This window comes from Hyaena hyaena, unplaced genomic scaffold, assembly GCF_003009895.1.
Source record: "Hyaena hyaena isolate Hyena2069 unplaced genomic scaffold, ASM300989v1 scaffold_116, whole genome shotgun sequence".
In the NCBI taxonomy this organism is placed as follows: domain Eukaryota; kingdom Metazoa; phylum Chordata; class Mammalia; order Carnivora; family Hyaenidae; genus Hyaena; species Hyaena hyaena.
The window spans coordinates 1,339,597-1,366,250 of NW_024080748.1; the positions used below are offsets into that span (position 1 = coordinate 1,339,597).

A 26,654-nucleotide genomic window follows, 5' to 3' on the forward strand; every position below is an offset into this window, starting at 1 on the left:
AGAGGGAGATACAGAATCTAAAACAGGCTCCAGGCTCTGAGCTAGCTGTCAGCACAAAGACCGATGCTGGGCTCAAACCCACGAACTGTGAGATCATGACCCGAGCCGAAGTCGGATGCTTAACCGACTGAGCCACTCAGGTACCCCAAAAACAACTCTTAAGACTCTGTTTCTGGTTATCTAGTCTTAGAAGCTGGAATGACAAAGATGAAGCAAATTTTGGGACATGTGAGAGAATTTTGTCACACATAAGACAGTACTTCTCCTTTTGGAAAAAAAGACAAACTAGGGCTATACTACCTATAAGTTTCCAACTATATTTGAGATAAAAAAAAAATATGTTAGGAATCAAGCGGTTAACTTTGAAGTGTCACCATGACCAAACCAGAAGACTATTCTTATATGTTAATTAAAATAAAATAATTTAGCCACTGGTAGTTAGATTTCTTTCTTGCCAATATCCTACATGGAAATAACCCAAGTTCCCTACTATAACAGTCCTGAAGAGGAATGTATGAAGTTGGTCTGCTCTGCCTTTTTTTCTTTTATGTTAGAGAGAGAGAGAAAGAGAGAGAGAGAGAGGGAGGGAGAGAACATGAATGAGGAAGGGGCAGAGAGAAATAAAGAGAATCACAACCAGGATCTGTGTTGTCAGAACAAAGCCCAATGTGGGGCTCGATCTCATGAACCATAAGATCATGACCTGAGTGGAGATCAAGTCAGATGCTTAACCGACTGAGCCACCCAGGCATCCCTGCTCTGCTCTGCCTTAGTGAGAGACTGGAACATTCTGTCAGGGTAACCTGATACTCAACCCTTCTACTGCAACAACTGTGGCAGGAAGCCTGGGACCCATGCAGCTGAGCACAATCCAAGAGGTGCCTTTAAGATTCACTTCACAGTAAGTTACATCCATTCTAAAAAATATATACCTAGACTCATGAGTTTCTTCTAAACAGAGACCAAGAGAATAGGAGTCTGGGCAACTAGTACCATTTCTATGTTTGTCATTTTATTCACACAACTAATAAAGAGGCATCTTATCTTTATTAATAGCCTAGTAGAAATGCTTTATTTAAGTGAGCCATACAGGTGAGTTAGAGAGTACTATACAATGTGCAAATTATTGACTTTAGCTCGCAGAAGCCACCCTGCAACAGTATCAAGCCAAACCAGATTACATACAAACAGTTCTCCTCGAAATTAATAGTGTGGGCTCTAGATCAGTCCCCCAAGAAAGACTAAATAAAACCGTGTCCTCAACTGCAATTCTGTAAGACAATATCTTCTATCTCACCCACACACATAGGAATTGGAATGGTTCTCACCTTTACTTGTTTAGAAGTGTTGAGTTTGATGGCAGAAACTTTCCCCATATGATCACCTACAAAAACTCTAAGAATAGCTGTATCCCAACAGAGAGCTGTAACTTTTCGGCCTTTGTGTTCTGAAGACACATAAATTCGTTCTGGTTTCCCACGACGCTCCTGATTTAATTCCCAAATAACTACGAGACCTTGACTGCAAGAATTGAATCACAAAAGCAAGTTTTTGGTGAGGGTAAAAAAGGTAGTCTCTTTGTTTCCCAGTATCAATTATATTAAATACATATGCAAACTCCTGGTCTTCAAAAAGAAGTAGTAGAAAATCAAGGTACTAATTTCCTTTCCTTAGTCCACCAATCCAGTACAAGAGAACTTAAGATGTTCCAAATCATCTCTGTTACCTTTTGCTTTTAAGGCCACGGAAATGTTGTTGCATCACTGCTGACATTTTCCATAAACCATAGGGTGACCAACTGTCCGTCCTGGTTTGCTGGAAACTGCTGTACTTAGGACTCAGAACTTTGAGTGCTCCAACTGGGACAGTCATAGGCAAACCAGGATGGATGGCCACCCTAACAGACACACAACTAGGGTTTGTCAATTTAAAATGTATTTACAAAAGATCAGATAATTTTAAAGCAGTTTCTCACCTGGTAGCTACAGCAATATAATCATCATCATGTAAACAACAGGCGACCTGAAAAATTGCACCTTCCTAGAACACAAAAGGAAAAATATTAGGCTTCTCAAAAATGGTAATTTTTTACTTTTACATCTCAAGATTTACATTCCTCTTGTACTCCAAATGATTATTGATAACAGAGGAATTGGAATTTCTGAAAAATACTCCAAATGGTAGATGGCAGGACTATGCTTAAGCTTACCCTGTGTGAAAGAAAAAGCCTGTGCTTCCAGCCTTCCTTCTGAATGAGATTGAGTCCTCCTCCCGAACTTCCCAAAGCCAACCATTTCCGAGACACAGCTATGCTTGTGCACTGAAAACACGTAAACAGACAAGGGTGAGATGATCGTAGTCACATAACCAAATAAACTAAATAAACTAAACTACTAGACATAAACACTAAGGATCTATGTAGCAGGTTCCTCCCCCACCTCCCTTCCTGCCCAGCTGGACACCATGTAATGGCACTCAGCTTCTCATTCTAGCACAAGACACAGACAGAACATTTTGGTTTTAAATTTTTAATTGAATCTCAAAATGACTGAATAGGCTCAATTATATAAATGAGTAATTTTCCCTTGGCAAAATCCAGTTATTAAACCATTCATCTTTTGTGTAATTTGGCTGCATCATTCCAATGCTGACCACAAAGATGAAAGACCAAGTAAGTCCCCAGGGGAGAAAGCAACTGCTTTAACCGTTTACTCACTTGAATCATTTCTAGTCCACATAATTAGCACACAAATCACCCACAGCTTTTAGAATGGGGGATACTGGAGAGGACACAAATGCAGGTCACTATACTGTTACACTCTCAGCCTGCTGATCCCCTTCCTTATTCCACCAGAGAAAACAGTGGCCATGCTGTGCGCAACACCATGTGGCAAAATTTATTGCTTGGCTAATGAACAGGCCAACCCTCTTCAACTGTGATTTCCACCATAGAAGCTGGAAAATCTATTCATTTACCAAGTTTCTCCTGAAGTTATAGGGACTATCTGATTAAACCCCAGCTAATAAGTCTAAGCCTGCTGGGGTTTCTTAAGCAGGTTTACCTTACCAGGTAAAAGGCAGAGTCAGAGGAAAAGAAAGCCTTTTAGAAACAATCAATATATATAATAATAGTGTATACATATATATATATGTATATACGTATACATTACTCATACACATAGTGACATAATAATAGCACTGGACCAGAACACCCAAATAATTATAGGACCTGAATAATGGGACTGGAACACCTGACTTAGATCAATGGACAGATCATCCAAACAGAAACTCAACAAGAAAACAGTGGCTTTGAATGACACACTGGAACAGATGGATTTAATAGACATATTCAGAAAATTTTACCCTAAAACAGCAGACTGCAACATTCTTTTTAAGTGCACATGGAACATTCTCCAGAATAGATGACACATTAGGCCACAAAACAAGTCTCAACAAATTCAAAAAACCTGAAATTATACCATGCATCTTTTCTTACCGCAATATTATGAAACTAGAAATCAACCACAAGAAAAAATTTGAAAAGCACATAATACGTGGAGACTAAAAACGTGCTACTAAACAATGAATGGATCAAAGAAAAAATCAAAGAAAAAATAAAAAATTACATGGAAACAAATTAAATGAAAACACAACAGTCCAAAATCTTTGGAATACAGCAAAAGCAGTTTCAAGAGGACAGTTTATAGCAATACAGGCCTACCTCAAGAAGCAGGAAAAACAAACGACCTCACACCTAAAAAAGCTAAAAAGAATAAAACCCAAACCCAGCCAAAGGAAGGAAATAATAAAGATAGAATAAAAATTAGAGCAGAAATAAATGATATAGAAACAAAAAAAAAACCAATACAGCAGATCAATGAATCCAGGAGCTGGTTCTGAGAGAGAGAGAGAAAAAGAGAGAGAGAGAGAGTGTGTGTGTGTGTGTGGTTAAGAGAGAGAGAGCATGCATGCAAGCAGGGGAGAGAAGGAGAATCTTAAGCAGGCTCCATGCTCAGCACGGAGCCCAAGGTGGGGCTTGATCCCATAACTCTGGGATCATACCTGAGCCAAAATCAAGAGTTGGACACTTAACCCAGGGGCTCCCAGGAGCTGGTTCTTTGAAAAGATCTACAAATTGACAAACGTGTAACCAGACTCATTAAAAATAGAAAGAAAAAGAGAGAAAGAAACTCCCAACAAACAAAGGGCCAGGGCCAGATGGCTTCACAGGCAAATTCTGTCAAACATTTAAAGAAGAATTTATACCTATTATTCTCAAACTACTCCAAAAAACACAAGAGGAAGAAAAATTTCCAAATTCATTCTATGAGGCCAGTATCACCCTGATACCAAAACCAGATAAAAATACCACAAAAAAAGAGAACTAGAGTTCAATATCTCTCATGAATATCAATGCAAATATCCTCAACAAAATATTAGCAAGCTAAATCCAAGAATATGTTTAAAAAATCTTATAGCACTACCAAGTGGGATTTATTCCCAGGATACAAGAATGGTTCAATATTCGCAAACAAAGTGATACATCACATCAATGAGGATAAAACCATATAATCATTTCAATAAATGCAGAAAAAGCATTTGACAAAGTACAACATCCATTCATGATAAAAACCCTCTGCAAAGTACATCTAGAGGGAACAGACCTCAACATAATAAGGACCTTATATGAAAAACGCACAGCCAACATACACCCAATGGTGAAAAACAGAGCTTTAAGGTCAGGAACAAGACAAGGATATCCATTCTCACCACTTTTATTCAACATGTTACTGGAAGTCCTAGACACAGCTATTAGAAAACATAAAGAAAGAGAAGGCATCCAAATTGGGAAGGAAAAAGTAAAACTCTCATTATTTGCAGATAACATGTTACTATATAGAGAAAACCCTAAAGACACCACCAAGAAACCACTAGAATTGATAAATACAGTAAACTCACGGAATACAAAATAAATGTACAGAAACCTTTTGCATTCCTATACAGTAATAATGAAGCAACAGAAAGTGAAATTAAGAAAACAATCCCATTTACAACTGCCCCTAAAACAATAAAATATCTAGGAATAAATTTAACCAAGGAGATGAAAATTCTGTACTCTGAAAACTATAAAACACGGATGAAAGAAATTCAAGACAATGCAAAGAAATGGAAAGATATTCCATGCTCATGGATTGACAGAACAAATATTGTTAAAACGTCTATACTACCGAAAGCAATCTATAGATTAAATGCAATCCCTATCAAAATACCAACAGCATTTTTCACAGAGAACAAACAATCCTAAATTTTGCATGGAACTACAAAAGGTCTTGAGTAGCCAAAGCAATCTTGGAAACACTGGAGGTATCACTAGTTCAGATTTCAAGTTATATTACAAAATGGTATTAATTAAAACAGTATGGTACTGGCATAAAAACAGACACATAGATCAAGGAAACAGAACAGAAAACCCAAAAATAAAAGCACAGTTATATGGTCAATTAATCTTCAATAACAGAGAAATAAATGGGAAAAAGACACTCTCTTCAACAAATAATGTTGGGGACTCTAGACAGCAACTGGACCACTTTCACCTACAGAAAAATACAGTCAAGATGGATTAAAGGTAGGGGCACCTGGGTGCCTCAGTCAGTTAAGCATCCAACTCTTGATTTCAGCTCAGGTTCTTGAGTTCAAGCCCCATGTCAGGCTCTGCTCTAACAGTGCAGAGCCTGCTTGTGATTCTCTCTCTCTGCCCCTCCCCTGCTCATTCTTTCTCAAAAATAAACTTTAAAAAAAAAGTCTAACTGAAACCAACTCTCATGATTGTTGCTTATATCACATTGCCTATAATGTCCTATTCTTCCACTTAGAGGCTAGAAACTTACTTAGGTAGGGGAGCAAAAGTATAAGGATAAAATTATTTTGGAATTGGTTATGAGATTGTGTTCTTTACCATGTCATTCCTGAGTTCATCAAAAGAATTCAGGGTTTGAGGGAAACACATACTTTCTCCCACACAGCTAATGGCTTTTGTTCTGTTACCTAAAATGGAGGATACATCAAACTCCTTGTTCTGGAATGAGTTTAGTATAATGATAGTGGTACATGTTGCTTAAAATGCAACATGGTATACTCATTTATACTACTTATTTTCAACCAAATACATTACTTTCTGAGAGAAAACAGCAAGATTACTGTGAAGGAAAAAAAAAAAAACCCTGAACAATCAATATCACGGTTTTCAAGGATGAGGGAAATAATTCAAATGATAGCTCAGAGAGTAAATCAAGAAGGAGCTGGATCGGGGCGCCTGGGTGGCTCAGTTGGTTAAGCATCCGACTTTGGCTCAGGTCATGATCTCAAGGTTCATGGGCTCGAGCCCCACATCAGGCTCTGTGCTGACAGCCAGCTCAGAGCCTGGAGTTTGCTTCGGATTCTGTGTCTCCCTCTCTCTCTCACCCTCCCCTGCTCATGCTGTCTCTCTGTCTCTCTCTCTCTCTCAGAAATAAATAAAAACATTAAAAAAAAAAAAAGAGCTGGATGCCTAATGGCTCAGGCAGTTAAGCATCCAACTTTGGCTCCAGTCATGATCTCATGGTTCATGGGCTCGAGCCCCGTGTCAGGCTCTGTGCCTGGAGCCTGTTTCAGATTCTGTGTCTTCCTCCTCCCGCCCCTCCCCCGCTCGTGCTGTCTCTCTCTCGCTCTCTCAAAAATTAAAAAAAAAAAAATGTAAAATAAAAAAAGAGAGAGAATGACCTATAAACATGCTACTTGTATGTAAGGTGTTACTAGCAGAGGGAAGAACACCCATGATTCCATTAAACATAAAGAACTAGAGGACAGAAGCATATGTACCAGAGCACACAAACTATATGAATATGAACATGAAACAGATACACAGATCAATAAATTCACCTTTAGACGACTGGAGTCCAGCCTCAGGGCTGAAAGTAATGGATCCAGAGACTCAAACTCTGCAAGAACATGGCTGTAGGACTCCGGTATCACTGGCACATAAGTCATTTAGCTGGAAAGTTGAAACTATGTTGAGTAACAGGCACAGTATTCCTGAATAAAACCTGCAAAAAAATAATAATAATAATTTTAGGAAGCTCCTTGCTCAGTTAACAAGCATTTAATGGATACACGGAGAACATAAACACGAGAAAGGGACAAAGGACACCTACTGGAGATGAAGACTCTGTAAGCTAACACAAGAGTTACCTGTTCAGCAACTCTCAAGTGTACATTTTTGCCAAATTGCTCCAATTTCCAGAAAAGAAACAAAATTTAAGAAAATTCTTACCCATTAATTTTACCTTTTCTCAATTTTTGTAACATGCCAAATAAAGAATAAAAGCAGACACTACAGGGGTGCCTGGGTGGCTAAGTAGGTTGAGTGCCCCACTCTTGGTTTTGGCTCAGGTCATGACCTAGGGGTTCATGCAAGCCCTATGTTGGGCTCTGCACTGATGACACAAGAGCCTACTTGGGATTTTCTCTCTCTCCCTCTCTATCTCTCTTACCCCCCTCTCCCCTGCACTCTCTCAAAATAAACATTAAAAAAAAAAAAACCAACACTATAGAAAAACTCAGAAACCACAGTTTATACTTGTATTTAAATTACTTAGTTTTTTTTCCAGAATATGTATTCACTTATTCAACAAATATGTATATAGTTACCAGCTAGACCCCAAACCTCGGCCTTTACTGCTCACCTGCTTGTTCCTACTAACCTCTGTCCCACAATTTTCCTTAAGCTCTTCTTTCCAGCCTACATCTTAACTCAGCAAAAGACCAGATGGGCAGAACATCATGTGAGGGAAACTGAAACTACCCCTCAAGCAATGACTGCCTAGACAGGAGCTCTGGCGGCCCAAACCACCCAAACCAGTTTGAGCTTAACTCCTGACTCATGCAGTGCAGACAGACCATGAGTGACCCAGGGGAGTGCCCAACAGTCACTTTTACCTCATTTGAATATGAAAATCTCCACCCAAGGAGGAGCACAAGCCTTCTTTACATAATATATACAATGTATGTATAAGCATATTTCCTAAAGGAGCATGTGTGGTGCTCCTACATAGAGGTGACAAGGCTCCCCTTCTAAATATTCATTCTAACCCTAAAACAAACAAATTCACCCTTTCACAGGGAGTCATAGCTTTGAAAGTTATTCCCCATGATCTCCCTGTTTGCTGCAAATTAAGTTTCCTCTGTGCAACAACTCTACCCACCGTAGCTTCTACCTGTGACTCACAGGAGTGAACCCACGTTTGTTCAGTTACAATAGCACCAACTTGTGCATTGTTCTAGGTCGGGGAGACAAAATAGAAGACAAAACAAAGTCCTAACATTCACGGAGTATACTTTCCAGTGGCAAAACACATATTAAGTTTATGATGTTTTTTATTGCATACACATAATATAGTCGTATCTCCTCTTCGTTATACTATTCTTAATACAAGAATACCATTCCAAAAAGAAAACCAAACCTTTAGTAGTCCTAGACTCAAAATATTTAAGAATTCCAGGGTGCCTGGCTGGTCAGTCAGTGGAGCATGAGACTCCTGAACGTGGGGTTGTGAGTTGAAGCCCATGTCAGGTGTAGAGATTACTTAAAAATAAAATCTTTAGGGGTGTCTGGCTGGCTCAGTGGTTGAGCATCTGACTCTTGATTTCTGATCAGGTCATAATCTCACGGTTTGTGGGTTTGAGCTCCACTCTGCTGACAGTGTAGAGCCTGCTTGGGATTCTGTGTCCTCTCTCTGCCTCTCTCACTCTCTCTCTCTCAAAAATAAATAAACATTGGGGTGCCTAGGTGGCTCAGTCAGTTAAGCGTCCGACTTCAGCTCAGGTCATGATCTCACGGTTTGTGGGATCGAGCCCCATGTCTGGCTCTGTGCTGACAGCTCAGAGCCTGGAGCCTGCTTCAGATTCTTAACTCCCTCTCTCTCTGACCCTCCCTTGCTCACGCTGTCTCTCTCTATCAGAAATAAATAAAACGTTAAAAAAAATTATAAAATAAACATTTAAAAAATAAAATAAAATCTTTGAAAAATGCTTCTTTTGAGAATTCTTGACCTAAGGAAAAAAAATCTCTCATTTTTTTTCACTTATTTATTTTACTGAGTCCCTAGTGAAATATGAGGCACAGTGGTGGAAACAAGACAAAATAATTCCAGAAATCAGTCTCTTTATAAATAGGGAGGAAAAGAGCATGCACGCACACATGCACATACACTTCATAAGGAAAACATAAGCAAAATGCTATGTTGGAACTTACAGGACAGAAGAATCACATTTCATACTGAGTTATAGCGAACCATAGAACACTTCTTAAGGGAACACTTCCACTGGAATGGAATAGGCTTTTATCAGAAGGAAAAGGGAAAGGGCAGCAATAAGCAAAAATACAGAGGATACATTCAGAGAATACAAGTTTAGTCTTTGGTTGAGACATGTGATACAAGGAATGGAGTAATAAAAAATAAAAGTAGAATAGTAATTCAACACAAGGCATGAAACACTTTTAATTTCAAACCAAAGAACCTTAAGAAATTTTAATTTCGTAGGCAACAGAAAGACATCAAAGGATTTGGTGTTAGGCAATCACATAATTTCTGTGAAGTTCTGTGGGCACACACTAGAAAACAAAAACTTAAGAAAAGTGGTGAGTGGTAAGGCAGTAAAGACAAGGCCTTTCAATTACTCAAGAAATCTAATGGAAAAGGAGAAAATCTCTCTGGGCTTTCTGAGCAGGAGAGACTCAGATGTGTAAAGTAGCTAAGAGTCTTTAGAATGAAAAAGAATGAAGACACAAGAAAAAGATAAAACCATGGTACAAGATCCTAAAGCAGATGGTGTCTTTCTCTTCCAATTGTGATCTTACACTTTGAAGTGGATAGGCCATCCGGCTTTGATCTCAGTGTTCTGCAAGTTATAATTTAATGAGGTAAAACAAAACCAAACCTAATAGGTTCCTATTTTTTAAAAAATTTATACTTAATGGGAAATGAGAATGAAAAAGAAACAGCATAAGCAATGTCAGTTCTCAACAGAAGTTGTGGGGTGACGGTGTTAAGCCAACTCCAAATTTATACTTTCCTTTGGGCTTTTTCTCTCTCTTTAATATTGCGATCTGATCACTTAGAGCTTTTACTAATTATTTCTAATTGTGTCTTCTGCAGTTTAAAGGTATGTTTACTTCTTCCAAAACAACCCTTCAGTATTTGAAAAGTGTTATCAGGTCTTCTAAAAATTTAACATTCCCAATTCTTCAATTATTTCTGGCATAACAAGTTCCAAATTCCTCTCTCTTCTTGTCAACCTTCTACGAAGGGAATTTAGTTTGCCCAAAATATGGTGCCTAGAACTGTACATAATACTCCTTGAGTAGCTGAATAACAAAGAACAGAAAAGAAACAGTAAAACTTCCTTCATCTGGACATTAAATTTCTATATTATAACCTAAAACAGCATCGTTTTTAAAGTAGTCATGTCACACTTTTGACTGAACTAAAATTTTCACATAATCTTCCTAGCTAGTACTTAAATATAATAGAATCGAGCTCAAATTAAAATCTACTATTAAGTGTGACAACGGATATAAAAATTATTTACACATTTAAATTCTCTGTAATAAAAACAGTAGAACGCTGACAACTGTTAGAGACAGATTAGGAGTACATGCGGGGTCATTTTATTATCCTACTTGTATCTGCAATTTTCCATAATCACAATATTCTTTTCAGTACCTACTTTTAAAAAGAAATCTCTGAAAAATAAATAAAATAAATAAAAAGAAATCTCTGTATAAACCTTCAAAAGCTCCCCCTCTTAATTTATGATCTCATCCTTGTTTATCTTACCAGCCTCATTTTCCACTTTACCCCTATTTTCCAACTATACCTTGCTAATTTTTGTTCCTCTTTCATTGTATACACTTCCTGTGCCTCTATGGTTCAATAGATTCTGTTTTTTGGATCTTCATCTATCTAATAAAATCCTACCTTTCTGCAAAACTGGGTTTACACATTTCTTCTGTTGAGCCTGCACACCTCTAGACAAAACAAAAACAAACCTAAGCAATTAGAAGGTGGCTATAAATGGTTATCCAAGTCAGGAAAACAACTTGGCTTGCCCAAGGTTACAGAGCGCCCTAATCTAATCACCTTTCCACTTCCACGCAATCCTTGATAGTAACAAAAACGAGGAGTAGGATTAAGAAAAGGCTTTTATCATCGCCCTAGTACTCATTTTACCAATGGACCAGTGTTTGCTGCTTACACATTAAAAGCAAATCACAGCATTCTTTCTCCCTCCACTAACTACGTGGAAGGAGAAGGACTCAAGCAAAAAGTAAAGATACTATGCGAAGGGGAAATAAGAGATTCCACCATTCCATCGTGGGATCTTTCTAACCAAGAATAATCAGAGAACTCTTCACCTCAGACAGAGAAATGGCCATTCACACACGCATCACGCAGTCAACATTCTTCGTACCCACCGCCGGACACACTCCCTGCCCACAAGAAACTCCCTAGCGGAACTAGTTAACTTTTTAGCTGCGATATCTTTAACACTGTATTCAGATCTTGAGGAGAGAAGCCTCGGTAACCAAGTTTTCAAAGCCAGGCTCTCAGACCAGCAGCCCGGAGGTCTCATCTCCGCTCCACCAACTCCAAGGCCAGAAGCCCCCAATTCTGAATAGATCGGACCCTCTCTCACGGATGGCGGCTGCGGCACTCACCTAGCAATTAAGAACGGTACCGGAGAGTCTTTCTCTCCTTCCGTACCTCCCCGCCCTCGTTTGCGTCATCCAGATGCGCCGGGGACGCGGGGACACCGCTATTAACGGCACTTCCTTGTCACGTGATGGGTTACGCCCCTGCTTGCGCGTGGTCCCTCCCCCCTCCGGCCGCGGTCGCAATTACGCTCTCTGCGGCCTGCAGTCCGCGGGCTGCTGCTGGCCGAAGACGCAGCGCAGTCGGAGATCGAAGGAGCGTTAGGCCAAAGGGGTGAGCCAGCCAGGATTCTGGGACCCTTCGCAGCTTGAGGCCGGCGAAAGGAAATGAAACAGGCGGGAACCAGCGGGGGAGGGAGGGAACTAGCGGAAGGTGTCATGGCGGCCGCGCTCTGGGTCACGTGGCCGGCAGGCCCGCCTTGGTACTTCCGGTCACGTGTCCTCAGAGTCCTCGCAGCCAGCGATGGAGGCGAGACCCCCCAGTAACAGAGGCGGCGGCGACGGCGGTGGCTACTGGGTTTCAGTCTCTTCCCGGCAGCGTCTCTAAGAAGCGCAGCGGAACTCGACCCGACCCAGCCCAGTTACTCACTTCCTGCCCAGGGCCGTAGTTCTCACTTGGTAAGTTTAGACCGAAGAATGGGGGCGGGTGCGAGGGTGGGTGAGGAGCTGACAGGCCTGGGGGCCGCAAGACGGCGCGGATTCTACCCCTTTTCCCAGTGCCCCTGTTGCTATTGCCACAGCTCCTAAGCCTGCCGTCTCGGTAGCCCTTTATTGTTCAGAAGCGAGGAATAGGCGACCCCTAATCTACTGGCCTATAGGAAGTCTGCCCCTTTACCAAGAGCAGGGACTCGAAGATTTACCCAAAGCACGGGTTCGACTTGGATTCTGAGAATGAAGGACGTGGAGGCCTCTGACTGACAGAGGAGCCCTTCCCGTTAGGAAATGTGCTGTTTAGTCTTTCGGTTTCTGTAGGAGAGCAGCTTTCACTGTAGTGTCCGTCTACACACTTTTTGCTTGACTTGTCAATCCTCCGGCTTCGTAAAAGCTTTGAAACACATATGCCAATCCACACCCCCGGTTTTGGTCCGTGCCCAATTTGATTGTCTTGTAATGATGAAAAACAGACCGCTATCCCATGGAAATGTGTAATTATTTTATAAAATCCCCAGTGTTCTGAGACTAAATCGACTAAGGAAGTATATTCAATTGACTCTTAAACACCCATTTTGGGGTCTGTATAGTTGGGGAGAGGGAAGAGATCTAGAAACTTAACCTTTAGTCCATTAGAAGACAGTGTGAAAAATAAAAACTAAGTGGTTTGAAATACATACTGTAGGAAGTATTAACTCCATAAAGGAATGGAATAGTTTCTCCCCACTAATTCTTCCTGGGAACTCTTGTTATACAAAACAGCGTGCTCTGATGGAATCCAACTTGGGAGCCCCGAGCCCCACCCAGTTGGCCTCCCCTCTTGGAACACAGTTTGAAAACCACTGAACTGGGCTTTGATAAATAAGCCAAAGTTGCCAACCCCAAGATAGCGTTTTAAAGGCAGAACTAGAACGAATGACACGGAGAAGTCCCAACAGAAGGGAAGATAACCTGTAGTATCAGGCCTGTGGCTTGCAGAAGGAATGGACTCTGAAGAGAACTTTGTACCTTTTAGCAGACCTAATTCCTAATTTGGGAAGGAAGGAAAGATAATTTGGGGCTATTAAACCTGTCCTTTTAGCCTCACTCAGCTGACATTTAGCAGTGCAGCAGATTGAAACTTTGGATTTCCCTAGGTGATATTAAGTATATATGGTAGTGCAACTGTTAAAAAAATTATCCACCTAGATGCAGAGAGAGCTCTTTACAAACACCAGAAGATGGGTACAGAGAGGAATCAGTTTAATAAACCAAACAATCAGCTTCCTGCACATACTGCCCTCGAGGCATGTAACTTCTCCCTGCTGGTTTATCGTTAAACCTTTTAGCCTTGCTTTTCTGTGCTGCTGGGTTTTTCCCCTACCATCTAGCTTCCCTAGCATTTTGACCAGTATTTCTACCTGGTGGATACTGCTGGTAGAGGTGCCTTGTGCCCTTCCTCTTTTCTCTCTTAGCTTGCCTTTAATGTGGCAGCATCAGGCATCCAAGCAATAACTAGTAAGTCCCTTCCTTCCCCACTTTGGTTACCGACTGATTGCTTTTCTCATGGTTTGGATATTATACTCTTGTCAGCATGCAGTATTAGTGAATATGAGCATACATTTCATTCTGTCTTGTGTCTGTCGCATTTTTCCTCCTTCTGCCTCTCCCTGCACTGCTGTAAAAATGAAAAAGTGCTTGGTCTCAAAATTGCTACATTAGTTACTACCCTGAATAGCTTCATTGTGTGTGTAACTTTCATTAAAATGTTAAATTTTGGTCACTTTTTACATACTTCCGAGGTCCTGTTCCCTGTAATGCTGGATTGTTAAAATTTTTTTGGATTGCCTCAGCAAGCAGCATTCCAGATCTCCATTTTGTATCCTGGCAGATAGAGCAGCTCTCTCTAATAATCCTCATTTTAGAGGATGATATGGAGTCACTTGTTGTCCTTATTTCTACCCCATTTATCTGTGCATATTAGAAGAGAAATGCAATTTAAAGATTTCTGTTGAATAGTTTGATATTCTTCCTATCCCTGTTTCCTTAAAAGCCAGATATTGGAATCTCTGAGGAATGATACTGTGATCTCTGAGTAGAGAGTTGTAATGCTTCTTGGAGTTTAGCCAAGAATGTATGTATGAAAGTGTCTTCTGTATCTTACCAGGGTGGTGTTCTTTTAACACCAAGTATCTTAAATAGATAATCACAGATGTTTATTGGACTCTTCATATGGGCTAAATATGCTGCTAGATGCTGTATTGCAATGAATACAACACATGCATCCTTTTCCCTTTGTGAAGCTTGCAGTCTGTCAGGGGAGACAGACATTCAGAGAACTACTTTAAAAATTAATTATAGCTGTGATAGTGCTATCAAGAAAAAAACAGAAGGTATTACCTAGTAACTGTGAAACTTAGAGTAGACAAAAAAATGACTAAAAGCCAGGTGATGAGGAGGAGGAGAATGTACAAAGGCTCAGAGCAAAGCATGTGCATTTACCTTTAGGCAAATATTTAACTGCAAATTAATTAATGCCTTTACTGGAGGATCTTGCTATTTAAAGTGGCAGATGATTTCATAAGGTAAATCTTTTAAGTAAAGCTAGATCTTCATCAGGCTGATTTGTTTAAATGGAACTAACCAATATTTCTCATAAACAAATATTCTGTGGCTCTTCTAGAATTCCTCTGGGAAGAAGTTTTTGCCATCCAAAGAGCCATCTTCAAGAAACATCTGAAAATCACGTAGGGCTCTGTAGGATAGCCCCACTGGTTCTATAAAACTTCCTAAAACTGGTCCTCGTGCAGTTAACAGAGGTACAATGGATGAACAAGGAAATTTACCAAGCAAGTTAGCTCTGAGACCATTGACTAGTCGTTCCAGTGTTCAGTTACTTACCCGTGACTTAGTTTCAATGTTCTCCCAAGTGGATTTTAATATGAATGGTTTTACATGCTAGTAACTGACTCTAGTAGTTCTCCCCATCTAACTTACTCTCCATTCTATAGTTTCTCGGTCTTCACTGTTCTTTCTTACCTTCCTGTCTCAGAAGCTTTTCTGTTCTTTTCCGAAATTTACACTTTATTTGTGCCTGTAGGTCTAGTTAATTGGAAACTCCTTCAGTGATTTTCCTCCATATATGGACATACTTAAAATTGTTTTGTAATTGTGTGCTTTCCTTCTGCCCACAAAGCTTCCCCTCCTATCTTTCAGATTTTAATTCATGTTTCCTAAAATGTGTTTCATATAGTATGCAGCATAATTTCAGGTTATACAGATTGGTTTTTTAAATTTTAAGTTACTGTGTTTATTATAATGAATATAAATTAGTATCAAAGTATTAAGTAGTTTCATAAATATTATATAATTCTTTTGTACATTAAAATTTTAAAGTAAATAAAAATAATAAATTCATATACACATGTTACAGAAATTGAAAATAACAGTTGTTTTCTTACCCATGCTAACACCTCTAACACTTTCCTGTGTTACCTTATAAGCCTGTGGTTTGATAGGAAACAAACTCTTGGAAAGATGTTTTTAAATAACTACTTTCAGGGGCATCTGGGTGGGTCAGTCAGTTAAGTATCTGACTCTTGATTTCAACTCAGATCATGATCTCACTGTTGGAGAGTTCAAGCTCCATGTCTGGCTCTGGGCAGAGCCTGCTTGAGATTCTCTCTCTCAAAATAAACTAATAAATATTTTTTAAAATGCTGCTTTTCTCGTTACAAAATACATATTATAGATAATCCAGAAAACAAAAAGTACATTCAAGTCATCTGTAATCCCATCACTCATAAGTAACCCCTGTGAAGTTGGGTGTATATCTCTCCAAGTCATGAGTATTTGCAAAATAGCATGGTGGAAGTCCAAGGTCAGATTGACCCACATTAAAACCTAGCTACTTCCTTGATGCTTTGGGAAACAGTGTTGATTTTTTTTAAGACCCAGTTTCTTTTATCTGCAAAATGGAACTATTGCTTTAGTGTTTTATTTATTTTTGAGAGAGAGAGAGACAGCGTGAGCAGGGGAGGGTCAGAGAGAGAGGGAGTCACAGAATCCGAAGACAGGTTCCAGGCTTTGAACTGGCTGTCAGCACAGAGCCCAACGCGGGCTCGAACCCATGAATATCTAACTGACTGAGCCACCCAGGCGCCCCAGAATGGAGCTAATTAATAGAACCTATCTCAGGATTGTTTACTGGGACTGAATGAGTTAATGTCTTTAAGGAACTTAGCCCAGTGCCTGGCACATATTAGGCATTGAGTTGTTGTTTTTTGATATAAGCATGGGGCTTGAGCTCTCAACCCTCAAGATCAAGAGTTGCGTGCTCTACCAACTGAGCCAGTCAGGCTTACCATATTGAGTCGATTTTACTTAGTTTTTAAAAAATTTTTAATGTTTTATTTATTTTTGAGAGACAAGAGTGTGAGCAGGGGAGGGACAGAGAGATAGGGAGACAGAATCCAAAGCAGGCTCCAGGCTCTGAGCTGTCAGCACAGAGCCCAACACAGGGCTCAATCCCACAAACCGTGAGATGGTGACCTGAGCTGAAGTCAGATGCTTAACTGACTGAGCCACTCCAGACACCCCTTGAGTACATTTTAGATAATTTTTTAAAATTTAAGAATATAGAATCAAACTACAAGCTTTTTTTTTCTTTGATCACTTAACAGTGTATCTTTTCATGTTATTAAATCATGTTTTGAAACAGTGGTTTTTAAACTTTTTAAGCAGCAATAACCCTATAGTGAAAATCTTAGGAGGATAAAATATATCATTTAAAAGGTGGCATTATATATATTAAGAATTTTAACCTTTATCATATATGTTTTATAGATATCAGAACTGGAGATTATAAAACAATGTAAGGAAATGTTTTCAATGGCAAGTGAAAAACAAGTTAATTAATCTCCACCTACATGACTCAACAGCACCTCACACTCTTCATATCCAGAACTGAATTCCATGTCTTCACTTTCAAACCTGTTCTACTGTACTCATGTCGGTAGGGCTTAGGAGTGAGGTATGAGCAAGCAGTCGTGACACCTCCTTCAGTGCTTGCCTATTTATCCGGCTTCCTCCTCATCCCCTCCTCTCCATTCTTGCTGCCACCAGCCTGGTTCAGACCCTTGCTAGTCCTTCGCTTAAGTCTCTCTCATACTGTCCACAGATTGATTTCCTAAAATACAAATTGCTACCCTATTCAAAAGTCCTTAGAGGTTTTTTCTTGTCTACCAAGTAGGGTGGCATTCTGCACTGTCTGTCTCCATCTTAACCATCGAACTCCATAGCCCACTGATTTTTATCATGAACTTTATACTACATCCAGCACAGACTATTTAACCATTTCTCGAGTCTCAAGTCTCAAGCCTTTGCCCCAAAGTATTCCCTTTGCCTGTAATGCCTATTTCCCTTTCTCTGTCAAAATCCTCATTCAAGACCCAATTCATAACTAATTTACTAAGTATAAGAAAGAACAAACTACTGATACATGTAATAATATGGTGAATTTCAAGAAACAGATTAGGTGGAGAGACAGAATACATAGTATGTGATTCCATTTCTACGAAAACCAGAAGGGACAGAAGCTAATCTGTGGCATAGAAATCAGAAAATAGTTGCTGGAGGGGGAGAGGAAGAGAGTTGAATGGAAAGGAACATGCGGGAATTTTGGGGGGTGGTAGAAATGTTCTCTTATTTTGAGTAATGGTACCTCTGTGTATACAATTGTCAAAATACATCAAACAGACCACCTAAGATGTATTTTCGTGGTTTGTTAATTATACCCAAATTTTTTTATTTGCACTAAAAAAAATCAGTTACAAACCTTTGGCAAAGCATCCTCTGTGAAGAAATGGCCTCTAAATCCTAATTCAGAACATTTTTTATCTCCCTTTGGAACTTTACATGTTCTTATTTGTAAACACTGACACACACATATCTTACGAACTGGAACGTCTTTGAAAGCAGAAATCATTATTGTCAGACATTCATCTTTCATTAATCCTAGACTTGTTGGCTCAGTACATATTTATTGAATAAGTAAATTCAATAAATTTATTGAATAAATGTGTTCACATTGACCCTTTTTCTTTCCATTCCTGGGGTAGAATAGCCTGTAAGGGTACCTATGAAAGGGAATATTTGGCTACTCAAAATTGAGAAAATCAGCTTCAGAGAAATTAAGATTTTGCTTTTTTTTTAATTTGTAGTTTTTATTTCTAAATTCCTGCTTGAATGACTTTTTTGATTGTAGCTACACTTGTGAGCATAAAATAACATATGGACTCATCAAATTACTATGTTACTAATATGAAACTAATGTAACATGTGTCAACTACAGTTAACATGGGATTCAATATCACAAACTCCAGGACCATGACCTGAGCTGAAATCAAGAGCCAAATGCTTAACTAACTAAGCCACCCAGGCGCCCCTGGTTTCCATTATTTTTAATGCCTGCCACTCCTGCTTATGCTTACTTCCCCACTTCATCCAATTAGAAGTGTTCCTCAATTCTACTCCTAAAGACATTATTGCACTATATGCTAATTAACTTGGATGTAAATTTTAAAAAATAAATTTAAAAAAAGTTCAATTATTTCAAATAACTAATGGCAGATTCAGTATTTCATTGTTCCCATTTGTCTTAACCTCCAGAAAAAATGTTTCAATGAGGCTTCACTTGTTTGCTCAGGGCAAATTTAATTCTTAGAATATCTAGATATGCTGATTTGTCTAAAATTATATTTTAAACTATACCTGAAGAAGTAAATGTTTTAAAATTACACTTTTAAATCATTTCTTTGGGAATAAAATTTTAGTCATAACGTCACGGGAAATGACATATATGGGATATTTGTGCTATCACTTTTTCCCATCTCATCCCATGGCAGACATTACCATCAATCATGGCTTCTTTCCTGATAAGCCCTTACAGACGCGAGTTCCCTTTCAGCCTCATATTCCAGGCAGCCATACTTAAGCCTGTAGGATTTCAGTTGAGTATTTAAGATATCTCAGGACTGGGGAGGAAAGAAGTGGAGGTAACTAAAGGCTGTTTCCTAGGTAATGAATTAGCCATATACAAGTGAATCTTCAGCCAAGAACTAGAGAACAGTTGAAGACATTTGATTGTTGAAAGGTAGGGGAAATAGCATCTGAAGTATTAATTTTTTTAAGTAGAATTGTTTCTTTAGTATTTATTTATTTTGGGTTTTTTTAATGTTTTAAATTTTATTTAAATACAAGTTAACGTATAATGTAATAATGATTTCAGGAATTGAATTTAGTGATTCATCCATTGCTCATCCAAAAAGTGCCCTCCATAATGCCCATCACCTGTTTAGCCTGTCCACCCACCCAGTAACCCTACAGCATCCCTCAGTTTGTTCTCTGTATTTAAGTGTTTCTTAGGGTTTGCCTCCCTCTCTATTTTGCCTTTCCTTCCTCTATGTTCATCTGTTTTGCTTCTTAAATTCCACATATGATTCCATCATATATTTATTTTTCCCTGACTGATTTCACTTAGCATAATTGCACTCTAGTTCCATCCACATTGTTGCATGAGGTGTTAAGTATTAACAATTTTCTTTTAAAGTACACAGGAAGAAACTTAGACCAGGAATCAGGAAACGTGGGTGTGGTTTCAGCTCTGAGAGTGGTTCTGGGAAGGTCACACAAACCCTGTGGCCCTTAGTCATTTGTTTCAATTGAAACAAAATTTAACTAAATATTTAATAGAGTCATAATTCTAAAGTTCTACAACTTTACACGTAGATTAAAGACAACATGTCTAGTCAAATCATACATTTAAGATTTAAGAATATTACTGAGGAACCAAAAGTAAATTGAAAATACTCTGATTAGAATGTGTAGAAATGGTTTAAAGACTGCCAAGTGTCATAAACTGTGTTGTGTAAGTGCAAACCTATGATAATGAGCAAATAATAAATTTGATTTTAGAGGATAGTGCTATACAACTTTGTCTTCAACTTTGAATCAGTGACTTTTTTCTTCCTTATTATCAATTTAGGTTTAGATTTGGAAAGGACTCCAGAAGTCAACAAATTTGATCCTAATTGAGATGTGAAATCTTTTGTCTCTGTAGCACTTTCTAGGCATCATGGCAACTTCATCTGAAGAAGTTTTGCTGATTGTAAAGAAGGTGCGTCAAAAGAAGCAAGACGGAGCTTTATACCTCATGGCAGAAAGGATTGCTTGGGCACCTGAAGGCAAAGATAGATTTACAATCAGCCATATGTATGCAGATATTAAATGTAAGTCAGCTATACTAAGGTCTGATGTAACATTTGCTAGTAATTTTATAAGAAGATTGCTTATATAATCTTTGTGGATTTTTTTTATTATAGTGTCCAAAAAACCAACCATATTGAAATAATTTTAAAGTGGGATCGCTTAAACATATATTATTCTATAATGTTCCTTTTCCATTTTATAATAATAGAGTTTGTATAGTTTTATATATGTAAAACTGCATCACATAAAAATCTCTGCACAACGCCTCTTTTACGAGTTGCATAATACTCCACTGGATATAGAATCATAACTTAATCAGTTTCTTTGAAGGACAGGAAGTGTTCAGAATTCTTTTTATTGCAAACAGTATTGCAGTGTAGGTCTGTGTGCTAGTATCTTTGTGAGTTTGTATGTATGGGATACATCCCTGCAGTGGGTTTACTGATTCAGATGATTCATGCGTTAAAATGTTGATTGATGATGCCAGATTGCCCTTTAATAAAACTGTATTGTTTAAGCAAGTTGTCTAGTTCATCTTTGGTTATGTGGCCATCGTTTGTTGAGAAGATAAACTCAATTTTTTATTGAATATAGAGAGGAGAAGTATAGAGCACAGTATCCTTAGCAAATTGTGGTATCTGAACTGTGACCTTAATATGGATTCATTTGTTTTCTTGGATATAAAATTCTTCTCCAAGATAAAATCTTAGGTGGATTTCAAAGACTGTGATACCTCAAAAAATACACAGCCTTCAACTGGTAGGTGCTAAATTTGTAAATGTCCTTTGTGCGTGAACAGTTGCCCTAAGGATTTACTTCAACTTTGCTGCTGGAAATGACCAAGCTTTTCATCTATTTCCACTGAAACAATTTAGAATTTTAACTTTCAAAAGGAAATGCTGTTTAAAATTCATCATAATTAAGTACTGCCTAAGCTGTCTGGTCTTTTGTCCTCTATTCTGGTAATATTAGCTCCTTTTAAAACTTTGTTTTTTGGGAAAAGTACCTCACCAAATTCCTCATAGTACTCTTACAGACTAACGTTTGTACCAGAAGAGATTCATAAATTAGGAACTTCCTCTATTAGCATTTCTCTTAAACAGGAAGTTGATCCTGTAGCTCTGTAAAACACACACTCATTGTGATACCCACAACACAGAGTAAAGAATATACTCTTCTCCTATTTCTTGACAGTTTTTCTCAGTGTTTGGGAAGGAGCATGCATACCTAAATCTAGATCTTCACTAGATCAGTGTCCATTTTAAGTTGAATATTTGAAAGAATGCCCATTTCTGAAAGAAGCCATTGAAAGTTATCAGCAATAAATTACTACGGTGAGAATCAGCAGTTAGGTTAGCTAATTACAAAACTTCAGAAATAGGCATCTTCGAGTCAAGAGGCAAGATAGAGCGAGGCTACAGTAGTAACTGAGAAAAGATGCGTAAAAAAGAGTGATGGTTTGTTTTGGAAAAATGGAAACTGCTGGCTGACAGCCTACATTGTTCCGTATTGCTGCTTTTGGTAGTAAGATATTTCATCTAGACTGTTGGTCTGGAAGCTGGTCTGGAAGCAGCATCTTGACTGAAAAAGTTTGTTTAGGGGTTAGGTGGTTTGGACCATGAGCTCTAGGCAGCATGTTCACACTATCATGAACCCCCCATTTCATAGACAAAGCTCCTCCATCTCTCTTCCTCTGAGGAAGACAGGAACTACTATTGCCATGAGGCCCACTCTTTAAGAGTACAAGTTCTCCGTTATGTAGGTGTATTTTGACCTTCTCAACCTCTGTTTATTATGAAAATTTTCAAAGTTACAGAAAAACTTTTAAGAATGGTACAGTGCATACCTATACAATATATCCCACTTATGTGTGCATACACTTTACTTTGTAATATTTTCATACCAAGAAAGTTTTAATAGTAAATAAGCAGAACATTGTTACATCTCCAGTTGTCCCGGTAATGTTCTTTTGTAGTAGTAATTTTTTTAAACCATATCCAATCTGGATTCACATATGTAATTGTAGTCCCTTCAGTCTTTAGAGACTTGTCAAATATCATACATTCTGATTATGTCTACTTATCCACTCAAGGTTCTTTTAAAATTATTTTCATGCATACTTGTATTTCTTGTAAACTGAAGGGTTTACAGTGTTGATTATACTCAAGTTAAACATTTGCAGCAAGAACAACATGTAGGTGGTGGTATTTACTTACTATTCTGTCACCTCAGAAAGCCCATAGTGTCAGGTTGTCCCATTCTGGATGAGGTGAAGTTTGATCACTTGGTTGAAGTGATGACACCAGATTTCTCAAATGTAAAATTAGGCATTCTTCTTTGCAGGTAGTAAGACACGGGCTGTGATTTGGAGTTTTTTGAATTAGGACAAACCAATTTTATTAATGATAATGTTGATTGGAGGCAGCTGTTCAGGGTGGGGTCAGGACTCCTTGGCTATTTAGAGATTTGCCCCAGTTGAGTGGAAACAAAAGCCCTTTAGTATCTGGTGATGGAAGCAGTGGGTGAGAAGTGCGACACAAAGAGGGTACTGAAGAAGGAAGCAGAGTGTTAGTGAATTTGTTAAACTTTGCTCTGATTATATGGGATTATTTGAGAAGAGTTCATTTCTGCAAAAGCATTAAGATTGGAACAGGGCAGCTAAAGCCCAAAGGAATTCAGAATCTTCTTGGGGAGGAAAAGTAGCCTATTGCAGGACGATTTCCACGGTGTGGATATCCTTATCTAATTCGCCTCATGCTTCTTTTTAGGCCAGAAAATCAGTCCAGAAGGAAAAGCTAAAATTCAGCTACAGCTGGTGTTGCATGCAGGGGACACAACTAACTTCCATTTTTCCAATGAAAGCACAGCAGTGAAAGAGCGAGATGCAGTGAAAGACCTTCTTCAGCAGCTGCTGCCCAAATTCAAGAGGAAAGCAAATAAAGAACTGGAAGAGAAAAACAGGTGAAAGAGGAAAATAGCCTTTTGAAGGGTCACTAGGTCCTCTCCAGTCTCTTAATAGAGTAATAGCTTGTTTTGTCTTCTGCTTTGTGCTACATTAAATTAACTGCCTGAACCTTAATTATCTGGTGAGGACCAGAACTAAGATTCAAAGGTGCCAAGGTCCTTTAATTCCTTCTCCCAGATCTCTGTCACAGAGAAGACACTGAACTATTAGAATGTGTTTGTGAATGAGAAACCTGAAAAATCACACTGTAAGAAAAATTGTGAAAGCATGTGAAGTAATGAGAATTTCTGATAAGGTGAATTATTCCATTGCCAATATTTTCCAGGCCATCCATGCTTAAGTCTCCAAGTGCTTATTACCATAAAAATTAGTGTCCAGAAAATCTTAAGCATACCTCTACTCTTTTCATTTTTATTTATGGAAGAGAATATAGTACAATACAAATACAGACATAGTGACCTTTGTATCACTGGGATATGGAGATGAATAACCCCAATAACCCTCAAAGAATTTAGGCTTTACTTCTTCAGACTTACTTCCATTTATCTTCATTTCTTCCTCCAAAAATGTTTTTTTTTTGTTTGAATTATTAAGAGATGAACTAAATGACCTCTGTTGCTCCATCATCATAAAATGAAAGTTGTGGGTCTCACTGTTTCATGTTGTTAAAGTCTTTTTTTTTTTTTAAGTCTTTTTAAAGTGTTAACATAAATGGTGCTTTATTCTAGAAGTTCAATATATTCAATATATTCTGTCACCAGAATGCTGCAAGAAGATCCTGTTTTGTTTCAGCTTTATAAAGACCTTGTTGTGAGTCAAGTGATCAGTGCTGAGGAATTCTGGGCCAATCGTTTAAATATAAATGCAACAGAGAGTTCTTCTACATCCAATCATAAGCAGGATGTTGGCATTTCTGCAGCATTTCTGGTATGTGACCCTTCTAGATTTCTAAAGGGATAAAGAAAGAAAATCCTAATATATGTGTTAGCAATGCCACATGTAAAACGTAGCATTTCCTTAAAGCAAATCAGTGGATACGTTGGTATCCATGGTAAAATATTTTTTAAAAAGATCCAATATTTTTTAAATAGATGCTTTTTAGGGCGCCTGGGTGGCTCAGTGGGTTAAGTGTCTGATTTCGGCTCAAGTCATGATCTTATGGTTTGTGAGTTCGAGCCCTGTGTGAGGCTCTGTGCTGACAGCTCAGAGCCTGGAGCTTGCTTCACATTCTGTGTCTCCCTCTCTCTTTGCCCCACCCTGCTCGCACTCTGTCTCTCTCAAAAATTAATAAATGTTAAAAAATATTTTTAAATAGGTGCTTCTTTTTGCCAATTAACTTCTTTTGGTTTTTGGACTTGACACTAACATGCTGGAAATTAAATGGAGTTTAATAAAAGAGAATCTTTTAGCAATTGGACTAATACTTGTTTCCCTGAATTCTTTTAAAGTTAGGGCTTTCTGATACCTTATTTTATGATTGCTATATTTGTAATGCAGAGTTAAATGTGGAATGATTATGATATTACAGAAAAAGTAAGATTTATTAAATATATTTTAGTGAAAGATTGAGAATATCTTATCTGTGGAATTAGAAAATGAGATTCATTTAGTCTATACTCTGATGGAACCAAAGCAGTGTTTATGCATTTAACAAAAATTTGAGTACCAGTTATAGGTTTAGCATCTTTCTGGGTGCATAGTAGGAAATTGAATGAACGACGACATTCGTAAAAAAAAAAAAAAAAAAAAAAAACAGAGAGTAATTTGTTTACTTGGTAACCAAGGTTTACAGTTGTTTTGGTAACTGTACAAGTGTTGTGTTAAAGCTCCACTAACTATCTGCCTTTGGCCACACACATACCTATTTGACTATGTAGAATTTTCAAGGAAGCAGGTTTTACACCTCAGTAAGATTATGTGAAACCAAGCCAGGCTTCTTTGAGCCCTGTGTCTATGCCAAAAGTAAAGGTGAGGGACATATTTCTGTCTCTCTAGTTCATTCAGAAAGTCTATTTTTCCACCTTTGTCCAGTATCTGTTAATATGCTTATACATCTTCCCCCAATATTCTAGCAATTATACATGTGTGGTCTTTATTTTAGGCTGATGTCCGGCCCCAAACAGATGGATGTAATGGTCTGAGATACAATTTAACCTCTGATATCATTGAATCCATATTTAGGACCTATCCGGCAGGTAAGAATCAGTTTTTCCACATAGTAGAAATATTTGGATGAATTCAGTGATAATACGTAAATGAAAGACAAGTATTGCAAGGGAACATTTTAAATAGTCAAAGTAAAAAAGTTATAATATTTATAATTTTAATGAGTTTATTTTTATAGGGGAGATTTTTCTTCCCTACAGTTGTTTCTGGAATGGCAAATTGTTTCTAGTATTAAAAATCAAAGTTGTTTAAAAAAAAAAAGAAAGAAAGCTTTACCTTTATTCATGATGAAGTGCAATAAAATATATGTGAAGTACTTACCCAATGTCTGACATATAGTAGTTATTAAGGGCTTAGAATATAATGTACTGTCATCAGTTCATTGGTATGATTTTCCCATTCTTCCATCAGTGGTTCTTAAACTTTATTTACCCTTCAGTGTATCACAAGATGACCTGCTCCAGAGGTATCAGTAAATAGTCTCTACATCACTAATTCAGATCCCTCTTCATGCTGCCTCCAGAGTGACCTTTCTAACCCACAAATCATTACCCTTGCAGAAACCACCCTAAAACTATAAATGACTTGATCCCAGCTTTAATAATTGACGATGTGCAGCAGAGGTTGAGAGCCCCACCACTTCGGTCATTCTGCTGACCAAACAGTTCTGTCTCAAAGCATATGCCGTTCTCTCTTCTCACTTCCTCACCGTGCCCTGTTAGTCTTTCAGAAATATAACTCCCCCATAGGACTAAACACAAGCATTGCCTCACTGCCACCTCTGTAAAATCCTGACTTCTTTGGGCAGGTATACGCCTCCGCTTGGCTTCTGTAGGGTCTTGTGTCTGCCTCAGTGAGTTATCACATTGTAATTAA

General features: G+C 38.3%; 2 protein-coding genes across 8 annotated transcripts in view; one reads left to right on the forward strand and one right to left on the reverse strand.

Moving 5' to 3' along the window:
- Positions 1 to 11,852, reverse strand: part of HPS5 (HPS5 biogenesis of lysosomal organelles complex 2 subunit 2) — a 39,516-nt gene extending 27,664 nt beyond the window's left edge. For 4 of the 6 annotated variants that reach the window (XM_039236731.1, XM_039236729.1, XM_039236730.1 and 1 more), the window contains exons 1-5: positions 11,756 to 11,852; positions 6,919 to 7,082; positions 2,210 to 2,320; positions 1,976 to 2,040; positions 1,329 to 1,521 (exon numbers count right to left, since the gene is read on the reverse strand). In XM_039236731.1, the coding sequence (XP_039092662.1) occupies positions 1,329 to 1,521; positions 1,976 to 2,040; positions 2,210 to 2,320; positions 6,919 to 7,026 (477 nt within the window). In that variant the 5' untranslated portion in view covers positions 7,027 to 7,082; positions 11,756 to 11,852. The other 2 variants (XM_039236727.1, XM_039236728.1) reach the window with 2 other exon arrangements.
- Positions 11,853 to 11,911: 59 nt separating this feature from the next.
- The window catches only part of GTF2H1 (general transcription factor IIH subunit 1), a 37,825-nt gene continuing 23,082 nt past the window's right edge, over positions 11,912 to 26,654 (forward strand). For both annotated transcript variants that reach the window (XR_005529195.1, XM_039236732.1), the window contains exons 1-5: positions 11,912 to 12,367; positions 20,499 to 20,667; positions 23,416 to 23,608; positions 24,374 to 24,539; positions 25,714 to 25,807. Coding sequence is in view for 1 of the 2 variants with exons in the window: in XM_039236732.1 (XP_039092663.1) it covers positions 20,514 to 20,667; positions 23,416 to 23,608; positions 24,374 to 24,539; positions 25,714 to 25,807 (607 nt within the window). In the remaining variant the exon portion in view is untranslated. The remainder of the gene's footprint in view (positions 12,368 to 20,498; positions 20,668 to 23,415; positions 23,609 to 24,373; positions 24,540 to 25,713; positions 25,808 to 26,654) is intronic.